Source organism: Patella vulgata, chromosome 6 (assembly GCF_932274485.2).
Source record: "Patella vulgata chromosome 6, xgPatVulg1.2, whole genome shotgun sequence".
NCBI lineage: Eukaryota > Metazoa > Mollusca > Gastropoda > Patellidae > Patella > Patella vulgata.
In genome coordinates, this window is record NC_065884.2 from 354744 (window position 1) to 368358 (window position 13615).

The following is a 13615-nucleotide window of genomic DNA, read 5'->3' on the forward strand; positions in this document are numbered from 1 at the left end:
AACAAAGGTAGACAGAACAAATAATACAAGACGATGACAAGATTAGAAATTTAAACCGACCAACTGTGGAATTAAATTGTAGCATCTGTAGATACAAAAGAGCATATACAATTGTTATATATTTAATTGTTGCACTAACACACCAGCAATTATAATAATGGTTTTATGTCACTTTTTTCAGTGACAATGGTTGATGGTAAATCAGCGTATGCGTGTTACAGTCCAAGTAGTTCACCGTGTACGAATACAACGTTAACATGTAAAGAAGGTCAGGTGATTACTATGGAAGGAAAAAAAGATAACATCACAATTGGACGTTCTGGTAAACAATGTGAAAGTGAAACAGAATGCAACACTGATGAATGTTGTCAATCATCATCAATTGATGAAACAACTACTGCTCTTTTTAAAGATCGTGTTGAAGTTTATGACAGATGTTCCAATCAACAATCGTGTAATGTGACCTCGCCTTATGTTAATAATACAGATTATGGTTATATAAAGTATTCCTACTACTGTATAGACGGTAAGTTACTTTGCCTTATATGGTTATATAAATTATATCTACTACTGTATAGACGGTAAGTTACCTTGCCTTATGCATACATGCCAACTATTCCGATTTTGTCGGAATCATTCCGATTTTCTGAGTCTAATTCTGAATTCCGATTTTACTCTTTATAATTCCGTTTTTTAAAATTTATTGGAAGAAATTGATTATATTTCATGCCTGACCTTTTTGATTGATAAAATCCCTCTCGTTTTATTTTTACATTGACGACTGTCTCGGCATTCTCGCTGTTTGTTGTGAATCTGATGGCGATACTGTTTGTCGTAGTATGAGTCGGTAAAACAACGAAAATAGTCGAAAACATGTGTCATGTTTTCCTTATTATTATATAAAATGGAATAAGCTATTATGTCTGGACTAATCAAGATCAAAATGTCATGTGGTTATTTCCGTCATTTGCCGTGTCTAATTTGCATAAGACAAACAAAATGGCTTCCAAAACAAATGTCAGACAAAAATACCGGGAAACTTACGGCAAAGAATTTCCAGGAACCACTACGTCCTCGCGTGGAGGCGACGAATTCGCATTTTGTTTAGTCTTTCGTATATAAATTGATAAAAAAAAAACCTCAGATGCATGGACCTAAATCACCAGCTGTTTTTATCCAATAATACAAGGTACTGCTTTAAATAGGTGCTAATTTCTCAATACCCCACGCCCTTCAAGTCTCCGGCGCCTGCGGCGCCTCCAGCAATCACGGTGCTTCGACCGATCGAACTTGGACCTGCGGTCCTCGCTCTACCCTCAATACAAGGCATTCTGATTTTCAATCTCCTCAGGTTGGCATGTATGCTTATATGGTTATATAAATTATATCTATTACTGTATAGACGGCAAGGTTAAAGATCTTGGATGTTGATGATCATTTCCCGGTACTTTACGACCGGTTATTTATACCGTGAAAGAGTTTAATAGATTTATGGACTTGGTTATTCATTGAAACTGTTACTAACTAGGGTTTAATGGATTCATGAATTTGGTTAATTTATTGAAACTGTTACTAATTGCTATTCGGTAACTAGGGTTTATATACAGTAACCATGCTCACAAAGTGGATTAAATGGTATACACGAGGAATGAAGTATAGATTATTCCAAAAAGCAAATAAATTATAAAAAAAATTAAATAAACGAACAATGCTTAATAATATTTGAGTAAACGTGTATAATCAGGGCGATAATCCACATAGAAATACGGAAACCGCTTTAATCTGCATAGGCAATGAAAAATTCGACGACCTTTTTTTTCTATTAACGTTTAGAGAAAAAATATAACTAACTTATTTCTATGAGATCCACACTGCCCGAAAAGTATTTTCTCGTCTTTTTCTTGTCCACTGCATATGCCCGAAAATATGCCCGAAGCTCTCTTATGATAGGTATGCCCGAAAAAACGGTATTGCCCGAAAAACGGGCATCGGGCCGGAAAGCGGCAGAGGAAACTAGCAGTAAAACGCGTTTGCGACCGTCAAATATTCCAAAATTTTCTTGGCGGGTCATTCGCCTCTCAAAGAAAACCGGCGCCGCTGTCTATATAAATCCGAAATTTTTCGGGCATTTCTAGTTTTGCTTCCCTAACTGTCATCGAGCCCTAATAAAACACTAATTTTACTTTTCTTGTAATTGAATATCACGAATTTGTACTGAGTTGACTATGGATTAAAACATTTTGTCTGGAGCCACTCTACTTTGTGCGACATTTTTCAGGCATCGATTATTATTTGTGAATGCAGATGCAACAGTCTGATTGGATGGTTAGAATTCAGAGTGGGATTTCAGTTACAAAACCATTGGATACTTTTGGAGTTGATTACACGGGCTAGAATAGCAGAAAACGCATTGACGGTGATTAAATTTTCAAATTTTTCTCCGGGAGGATGAGGCCTCCATATACCGCGCGACGATTGATTGGTTGTTTGGAAATCGGGTCAGCCAATTAGGCTATATTGGACCAAATTGAAGTTGCTGTATTCACAGACTGGAATAACAGGAAAACGCGTTTGCGGCAGTTACATGTTCAAAATTTTCTCCCAACGGTCCCGTCTTCGTTGACTGTAAACGATTGATTGGAATTCGAGTCAGCCACCTTAATAAGGCTATAATATATATTCGACCACTTTGAAGTTGCTTTGTTCACCGGCTGAAATAGCAGGAAAACGCGTTTGCGACAGTTAAATTTTCAAAATTTTCTCCTACCGGTCCCGTCTTCGAGGACTGTAAACGATTGATTGGAATTCGAGTCAGCCACCTTAATTAGGCCAAATTAGACCGCTTGAAGTTGCTTTGTTCACTGGCTGAAATATCGGGAAAACGCGTTTGCGGCAGTTAAATTTTCAAAATTTACTCCTAACGGTCCCGTCTTCGAGGACTGTAAACGATTGATTGGAATTCCGAGTCACCCACCTTAATTAGGCTATATTAGACCACTTTGTAACAATTAAGGGACATAAGGGCATTGTTCAATTATATCATTGCACAGAATGTAATCAGCTATATACTTGCAAGAAATGTCAAACTTGGCATTTTGCAGAAATGGGAGTTTCGAAATTTCTTTTAAAATAAGCAATCATGCTTCCCTGGGAAGTGCATTTAAAATAAAGAGTTCTCTATCGCGAGAGTTTGATCCCAGGGCATGTATATTGCAAAATAATAACCTTCTATACTATTACACCATTAATTATAAAGATGCTGCCATAGCATTGAAATGAAATGAAATGGGGTTTAACGTCCTACTGTTCTGCTCCTATACTGGGCTAATGAAGACGGACATACGCCATACAGTGTGCTATGAGGGAAATTTTGCCCGTGCAGCGGCACTATCGCCTACTCTTATATCGAATTCCAACTGCCAAGGGATCTTTTACGTGCATTCTAATGTATACACGGGACCTCGGTTTTTCGTCTCATCCGAAGGACTAGACAGCTGTCCTTGTCAGGCCCTCCGTTCTGCACCACTGACAAGGGGAAACCACGTCGGAAAATCAGGATGAACTTTCTCGGCCAATGCAGGGATGCACTTCTTGAAATGTTGACTAGCATGATATAATACAGTATTTACTTCGTTTGGCTTGAGAAGATAAATCAGTATTTATATAATTACTTTTATTTTGTCGGATAATTTGTATATTCTTTAATTAAAACAGATCTAAGTTGTTTTTTATTTGTGCCTTTGTACAGATCAACAGAATATAAACATTAGAAATGATATTGAAGACAGTTTTAAAGGGGATATCTACATCCATCTCAATGGATCATCTGGATCTTGGCTACCACGATGTTGTCAAATCACCAGCTTTGTTACTATAACTGTAAATAGTTATTATATCAACCTGGGTGCTGAATCCTGTCGGGGGATTAAAATAAACAACCAGACCTTATTTAACTGTAGTACAGAAAATAGATTGATTAGGTTACGTAAAAAGTTGATTTCTGGTGTAGAAATTGATATCGACATTCTACAATTTGAACCACAAGACCTTATATGGATAAACCTACATATAGGTATTATGTTGTTTATTTTCCATATACCCAGCGTGATAATTTTAAGTGTATAGATAGAGTTTTGTGGGGGTAATGTTTCGACCAAATGAATTTACACAGTTTACTCTATGACAATATGCAATAAAACACCAGACCACCAGACCAGCCCAAAAACATAGATCAAAGAGGTTTATCATCTTTTATAGGAATTATGTTTTAAGGAAATATGTCTGCTTCTCTTTTCTATTTTTAGATCCTAGGTCTCAGATAAATGTACGATGTCGTTCTTGTAATTCATATGAAACATCTTCACAGGAAACAACTTCAAACGGTAACGTACACTTGTATCCTATACCACCAATACGTTAAACAACTTCACAAATCTTAAGTTTGTGATAGAAACAGACAAATGTATTAAACCACCAACAATTAATGATAAGCTTACAATTAACTATGTTAAAACTTAATTATTATATCAAACATTAATGTTCACCTATTCCAACAAGATAAAGAATCTGCTACTTTTAATTTACAATCAATCAATCAGTTTAGTATCAATCTATTTCTTTACCATATAATTTTACCCTTAAAGAGTTCTTCCTGTATATCATGTGTATCTTTATGTCTACCCTTTGATACTTACTAATGTTTGTTGTATTATAGGTACAGATATAACTACAGCATTGTCACACACCACCACCTCGCCTAAACATAGATGTAAATATATTTATGGTATGTTAACGTATTTATTTATTTATGTGATTGAGGAGGGGAGGAGGTATTTTAATTTCTCTCTTTACTTATCCCCACAACATAACATAACTTATTTTAACATATAGAGATAGGATTGATTGAATTAAATCTACTCTAAGCTGCCTTCTTTATTCTTACTACACAGCCATCTTATAAGGTGAAGGTCTATTGAGGCCTATTGTGTTATTTATGACAGGCTATCAACTTTCTATTCATGTTTTAATATTAAAGAAACATTATGGGAGATTCGATAACGACTTGGCAGTTCTCACTACAATAGTTAAAACCCAGATAATGTAAAGGCAATTTGCTGAAAATGTCATTCAAATTGATCAACTATGAACCGATAACTAAGCGATTGAAATTTCCGCCTAGCCTCGATCATCATTACTAAAGTCAGTACGATAAACAGCATAGTCTCGATTATCCATTTAATCGTTAAATCCTGAAGGAAAGTTATTCAGTAAATCAGCTCATAATCCACTAAAGATCACAGGCTAGAGATGCCATCCAGAGTTGATCATGGTCGGGATAGGTTAATTAATGTCTAATTAAGAATTTAGGTAACATTTCAGGTCTAAAGAAAGACCTGCAATAGACAGATTTAGCTCTTGCATAATGTATGCTTAATAATTTTTGTATTTTATTACAGCTCTGTCTGGTTTCCTGATTTTAACCATAATATTGTCCGTGTTGCTAAGTATTGTCATTGTGTGTTTACTCAGGTAAGCTGAACACTATAAATAGCTTTAGTTTAAGACCTTCCATGCCATCTGGCATCGCCCAGAATCTAATTAGGTCAAGTTCGAGTTCTTTTTTCCTTTAAGTTCACGATCCATCAGATATAACATAGGGTACAATAGAAATAAACTACAATATTAACAAAACAAATATCAAACACATGTATACAACACATATTAAATTAAACGGGATTACATATTTAAATATAAGGTAGGATTATAGGAGAATATTTAATTATGAACGTTGCTTCTTTGTCAAATATAGGAATTTCCGTAGGTCAATCAATGCATTAATTTTATCAGTAGTTAATAATTATATGAACTTATAAAAACGGTGATTGTTAAAAAAGTATTTCTTTATACATTTAGTCCTAAATTCATTCCGTATCAAAATTGCTTTTTTAAGATGATTAGTGATATCCTCATATATCTGAACCGTACGATAAAATATTACATGAAAGTGTATGAAATACAGAAGGTTTTGTTGAAATATTGAAATAATCATCATTTCAAACTTTTTGAATTCCAAATAAAGCTTTTCTACCCTGGTCTACTAATTTCCGCGGTAATTATAATTAACTACAATATCTACATCAACTCCACACTCAGTGGTTTACATCTTTACACGATTTATAAAAATCATGTTTTTTTTCTTATCAGTGTTAACCCATTTCTGATTATGGCTGTAAAGAGAATTTGAACGATTTTCAAGTTAAATGTTATTTAAAATATACACAGCAAAAATAGTTAAGCAACCCCCTAATTTTTCAGAGGGATGAACTTCATGGAAGTAACTTTTTTTTTGCTGTGCATGTTTCACATAACATTTAACTTTGTCATATGATCTGATAATTAACGCCCTCATAAATTAATTTATATCCTAAGTTAGATCAACAACACAATCTCATTTTATTTAAAACTTCTATCGAGAAGAACCTGTAAAATAAATATAGCATCAACTGTGGAGTGATTTTTACGAAATCCAAGCTGGTACGCGCTAATTCTGTTATTGTTTTTATCAAATTGCAACTATTTGTTATTCAAAATCTGATTAAAAAATGAGACCAAACCAGACACAGTCTTAAATCCTGTATAATTCTCGGGATTATTGGATATTGTTAAACAATGAATTTTCATCATATTGTTCTGAATATATTGATAATCAGGAGATGTTAATTATAAATATTGATCCAATGCCTATAAATAGAATCACCTGGGGACTACCTGACTACTCAATTCAATGATATATTGTACAGGCATATTTTATATTTCACCATTGCTTGATAAGGGCAATAGAATCTAAGTCGATACTTCCAGCAGACATCACCTTACAGTTTATGAATGAAATCTAAATGAAATGGAACGGGGTTTAACGTCCTACTGTTCTGCTCCGAACTGGGCTAATGAAGACGGGCATACGCCATACAGTGTGTTATGAGAGAAATTTTGCCCGGACAGCGGCACTACGGCCTACTCTTATATCGAATTCCAATTGTCAAGGGATCTTTTACGTACACGCCAATGTGTACACAGGACCTCGGTTTTTCATCCAATCCGAACGACTAAACAACTGTCATTGTCCAGAACCGTCGTGCATCACTGACCAGGGGGAAGCACGCCGGAAAATCTGGATGAACCCTTACAGTTTATACGAAAGCAATAATAATACTATCTTTTTTCTAAATATGCTTTTATTTTATTTCAGGAAACAACAAGTCAATAAATGCTTAAAAATGAATTGTACAGATGCAAGGAATAGTAATATTATTATTGACGGTTCCCAATACCTATCTAATAAAGCTTACTATGAAGCAATAAATGGCCATCACTATGAAGATATATTATAAAACAAATAAAATCACATTGTTCACCCTGGAAACAAGACGGTGTTATTTACCTTTATAACATATGGCATAAGGAAGTGAAATTAATATATGCCTAAGTTAAAAATTACGCGTATGAATTGAATTCAAAGGATTGGTTAGTTTGGCTTTTTCGAATGTATCCAAGATCGAGTTCTTCCAAATGGGCTGTGTATTATTTTGTATGCCTCTTTTCACCCAACAAATATGCTTTGATTTAGCCAAAGTAAAACAAGCCAACAGTGAGGCTGATGTCCCCCGCCAAAATCCCAAAATAAATAGATGACATATGTTAATTAATCACACATTTATACACTAAGTTTCATCACTCTCTATCGGATAGAATCAGGATTGTCCTGTCCCAAACCATCGACCGATGAAATTGGTTAGCTCTGTTTACCTTCAGCTCAAAATGTTAATCATTAAACTCGGTCAAGACATTCACCTAATGAACATCGTTGTGAATGTTTGTGGCACGTGACCCAGGAAAGTTTTGTTGTCGTAACGTTAACGTTTTTACAAACGTTACAGGATACCTTTACTGAACATTAATGTTAACGTATTGAAAACGTTAACGTTAACGTTTCGAAAACATTAATTATTATGGTTATTTCACGTTAGTTTTGAATGTTCATCTGACGTAAGCCAGGAAAGTTTTGTTGTCGTAAGGCCAACGTTTTTTTACAAACGTAACAGGATAAGTTAACTGAACATTAATGTTAACGTTTTGAAAACATTAGTTATTCTGTTATTTCACGTTCGTTGTGAATGTTTGTGGCACGTGACCCAGGAAAGTTTTGTTGTAACGTTAACGTTTTTACAAACGTTACAGGATACCTTTACTGAACATTAATGTTAACGTATTGAAACCGTTAACGTTAACGTTTTGAAAACATTAGTTATTATGGTTATTTAACGTTAGTTTTGAATGTTCATCTGACGTAAGCCAGGAAAGTTTTGTTGTCGTGAGGCCAACGTTTTTTTACAAACGTAAGAGGATAAGTTAACTGAACATTAATGTTAACGTTTTGAAAACATTAGTTATACTGTTATTTCACGTTCGTTCTGAATGTTTGTGGCACGTGACGCAGGAAAGTGTTGTTGTCGTAACGTTAACGTTTTTACAAACGTTACAGGATACGTTTACTGAACATTAATGTTAACGTTTTGAAAACATTAGTTATTATGGTTATTTCTCGTTAGTTTTGAATGTTCATCTGACGTGTCCCGGGAAAGTTTTTTTTGTCGTTCTCCCAACTTTCTAAAAGAATGTTATAAAATGTACTCGTGGCACGGATTAAAAAGGTTTTCATAAAATGATCCTAGGACGTTATCTAAACCTTTATTTCGGTTCGCTTTATGTTATGGGGAAGGTACCGGTAACGTCTACAGCATGTATTACACTTCACCTCTTTAACGTTCCGGATAACGTCAATAGCATGTGTTAAGTTCTCCTAACCTAAACGTTACAGATAACCTCTGGAGAATGTGTTAAATCCCTTCATTGTAAGGTTTCAGATAACGTCTATAGCATGTGTTTTATTTCTCTCCTTCAACGTTACAGATATCATCTAGTGCAGGTGTTAAAATCCTCTCGGTAAACGTTCCCTATAACGTCTAAAGCATGTGTTAATTTCTAACCGCAATACGTTACATATAACGTCTACAGCATTTGTGAAATTCCTCTCCATAAACGTTCCCGTTAACGTCTACAGCATGCGTGAAATACCCCTCCATAAATGTTCTCGATAACGTCTATAGCATGTGTTAAATACCCCCTCCCCCCAACATTACCGATAACGTCAATAGCACGTCTTTTATCCCAACCCTAAAACGTTACCGATAACGTCCATAGCAGGTGTTCAATTCTCCCTCTAAAACGTTTTCTATAACGTCAATAGCATATGCTAAATCCCCACCCTAATACGTTACCGATAACGTATATAGCAGGTTTTCAATTCTCCCCCGGAACCGTTCTCTATAACGTCTATAGCATGCATTAAATTATTCCCCCTAAAAGTTACAGATAATGTATAACTCAAGTATAACCTGTAATATCATTTCTTCAAAGGTCAGCTTAATTCTATCATCACAAATATGAATATTAACCAGAATTTTTTTTTAAAATAAATTTAATAAGTAATGATAACAATAAATTAAAAAGTATAGGCCTAAATCAATATCACAGAAATCATACATCAATATCACAGAAACATTAAATAATCCTACAGTAATCAGAATCACAGATTTTTTTCATTATTTACAGAACATACAATACATGTTTTGCTCAACTTCTACTAAAGCTTTATGTTTCGATAGCAATTGTCACAAGTTAAAACCTTAGCCTACACAAAATTTTTCAAAGTTATCAAGGGCAATAACCTGGGCAGTAATTATCGGAAATCATTGAAACTCAATAGAATTCTTCATCTCGTGACCTTAAACGGTGTGTATGATATATAAACTTAATCAGATTATGATTTTGTTGACAATCAATAGGCCTTCTTCTAGGTGTTGTGGTAGAAATACAAAAATCATTCAACAGAGAAATTTGTTTCTAAGAAACTTCTAATTAGCAAAATGCACTACCACTATAATAAATAGGTTTATGTTTGTACAAGCTAAAAAGCTTATCATGTATGCTCTGGAATACAAAATTGTAAAAGGAACAAGCGGTTGTCATGCAAGATATGCAAGAGATGGACAGAGAACAAGCTAAAAAAGTGATTTTTCATACAATCAGGGGCCATAACCCAGGATGATATGGTCCGACATGCGACAATATCCAAAAGGAACCACGAGTTTCAGGATATAAAATTGTGACATACATGTACATCTATACATGTTGGTGGTCCAATACCTTGGTGTTACATAATTTTACAGTATTGATGTACAAGACGCAGTCATTTTTTTTTGTCTGGCAGTTCCGGTACCATTTTCACAAAATCCAAACATAAATGTCATAAGGGTGTAACAGTGATATATTTGAATGTTTTTTACAATCAAATAAAAATTGTGACCTCTAGAGGGTTTACAAATTAAAAACATGATATTTCGTACAATCAGGAGGCATAATCGAGGACGTTATGGTCAGATATGCGCTAATATTGATATTTAATAATCACGTTTTAAGTTTCATCAAAATCAGAGGGCCAATAACCTAAAACGCGACTTTTCGTACAATCAGGGGCTATAATCCCAGAAGTCACAATCCGATATGCACTAATAACTAAAGGAACCAAGATCATTGGTATAGAAACATATAAAGATTTATCAAAATCAGATAAAAATTGTAACATACTTTTATACTATTTCTTGTGTACAAGGACTGAGGAGCAGTCATTTTGTCGGGCAGTTTCGGTTAGATTTTCACGAAATTGTGACCTTAGGCACCACAAGCTAAAAACATGAGGGGTAATAACCAAATGGAACCAATATTTTGGGGTTATACACATACATTTCATGTTTTATCAAAATCAGATAAAAAAAAACTTTTACACAATTTGCATACACAGGGACAGTGTCCATTTCGTCTGGTATAAACGTGCTATAAACATGATTTTTCGTTCAATAAGGGGCCATTATTTGGATTCCACAAGTTACGGACTGAAAATGCCAATATTAGACCAAGGTTGCATTCTTACTGCAATGCAACGGCGACACAAAATGGCCTCAGAGCGAGTCAATATCGCCATAAGCGTGGTGGAAACGCCAGATATCGTGCTGTGGTCTCTATGGGTGCCAATGAATGCCGAGTCATAGGGTCTGTTTCGAGCAATTTTACCTGGAGAGCTGTGATACCGCAGTGGGAAAGCGAATATCGTGAGACAAATGTGCGAACATCTCCATGAACGTAGTACATGCACAAAATACCACAATAATACAGGATATGATAATAATAGTTAATACCAGTTTTCAGGCCAAATGGTCATTTTTAACTGAAAGCCGTCATGTTTCTGTGTTAAAAAACCCTCAAAATGTGATTTCCAAGCAAGTGATTTCGTGTAAAACACGAGTTACCACTTACGTACCTTGGTTACAACTTCCAAACTTGCTCCAAAATTTTAAAGGGCATATTTGACGCATTTGTCAATTAAGGGTGTTGAGCAGTCTAAAATGCACATTTTAAAGCTAGCACTGTAATTTTTGTTGATAAGATATGACATCTTTTGTTACATGGGGTGATAAACTACATATTAATCACCAAAACAATACCAATTTTTTCTTACCAGCTATGTTCCAAACTTATGATAACAAGCCAACGGTGAGGCTGATGTCCCACGCCGAAATCCCAAAATAAATAGAGGACACATATTAATTAATCGCACATTTTTCAAAAGCATCAAGCAATCAAACTGATTATCAACTATACACTAAGTTTCATCAATTTATATCAGACAGAATCAAAGTTATCTTGTCCCAAACCATCGACCAATGAAATTGCTTAGCTTTGCTTAGCTTTAGCTTGAAATGTTAATCATTAGTCAAGGTAATGATATGCTGAATCTATACTCAGAGTTTCATCACTCTCACTTAATTATAACCACTGTTATCATGCCCCAAAGCATCAACCAATCAGATTGCTTATTTCTGCTTACCGTAAGCAGACAATGTTTATCACTTAACTCCATCAAGGCATTCACCTAATGAACGCCTACACCAAGTTTGAACATTCTACCTCAATTAGAAGGAGAGTTATTGTGTTCCAAAGTCTCAACCAATCCAATTGCTTAATGCTCTGCTTACACAGAGCAGAAAATGTTCATTATCAAACTTAGTCAAGGTATTGATGTGATAAAACTGTACACCAAATTTCATCACTCTCACTTAATTAGAATTAAAGTCATCATGTCCCAAAGCATCAACCAATCAAATTGCTTATATCTGCTTACCATAAGCAGAAAATTAGGCATTGACCTAATAAACACCTACACCAAGTTTGAACATTCTAGCTCATTTAGAAGGAGAGTTATTGTTTTCCAAAAGTGTGACGGACAGACAGACGGACGAACCCATTTTAATAGTCCCGTGCTTTCTTTGGAAATGAAATGAAATGAAATGGGGTTTAACGTCCTACTGTTCTGCTCTGCTTTCTTTGAAAGGCGAGGGACAATAAAGAGGGTTGGTGAGAACAAAAGTCAAATTTTCTCAGTTATACCCGTATGGATTTTCATTAAATTGGGCATGAACAATGAACAATTCTAATTGCAAGTTCAAAAAAAAACCCACTGGACAATTTTGGGGTATAGTCTGCGGTTTGTCAGGTATCGATGGAAACGTCAAAAAACGATGAGTTTTCTAAAAATTTCTTTGAAATTCTATTAGTACTGTACATGCCGAATAGATTTAATGATAATCCCCCCAGTAGATCGAATGTAGAGGTTATAAGCGACATTTCGACACCAAAAACGTAAAATATCATCTCAAAGTCTTTTAAAATCTTTTTTCATTATTTACCTTCAAACGAGATTTTGTGATTTCGGTCGATTTGTTGAATACATCCACAACAAGTTCTAAAATACAACAATTCTGACGTAAAAGTAAATATTTACTTCTGTGCACTACTCTGCCGCTCTAAAAATCCATTTTATACATTCAAAAATGGTAATCTTTGATCATCAATATATGAAATTCAGCCATGTTCCAGTCCCGATAGATGGTAGACCTGGATAGTTGCGCCTTAATGCGAATTCCTTCTGATTTATTCAAGAACTGATCTAGGTCGGGGAAACCTTCTCGTTTGCTATAAATAATATGTTTCTTTCTGCTTGTAGCCTACCTCAATTATTACATAACAAACGGTCGGGCTGTTATTGTGTCCTCTGGGTTATTTTACACAAGGAACAAGTGTGCAAAGTCTTAATAAGTTGGGAGTTGAAAAGTTAGTGCATATCGTAGACTACTCAACGCCCTTAAAAATGACAATTTAGCATAGCAAACGGTTGCCATGCAAGATATGCCCACATTTTGCAATAGATGGACAGAGAACAAGCTAAAAAATTAAAGTGATCTTTGTACAATCTGGGACCATAAACCAGCAAGTGACGGTCCGATATGCACCAACATTGAAAGGAACCGAGATCTTTTGGATATAAACATAAAATTTTAGTAAGTTTACAACTTATAGGGGGTCCACAACAACCTTGGTATTAGGCTACATACTATTACACTATTTGTGTACAAGGAGCAGCCTTTTTGTCGGGTAATTT

General features: G+C 35.0%; 1 protein-coding gene across 1 annotated transcript; it reads left to right on the top strand.

The window, feature by feature from the left end:
• Positions 1-202: 202 nt before the first annotated feature.
• LOC126823588 (uncharacterized) lies at positions 203-7539 on the top strand. Its single transcript, XM_050552506.2, has 6 exons — positions 203-526; positions 3749-4072; positions 4305-4382; positions 4715-4783; positions 5457-5529; positions 7250-7539. Exons 1-6 carry the CDS (start codon positions 283-285, stop codon positions 7389-7391), a joined length of 930 nt encoding a protein of 309 aa, XP_050408463.2. The 5' UTR covers positions 203-282; the 3' UTR covers positions 7392-7539.
• Positions 7540-13615: the final 6076 nt, after the last annotated feature.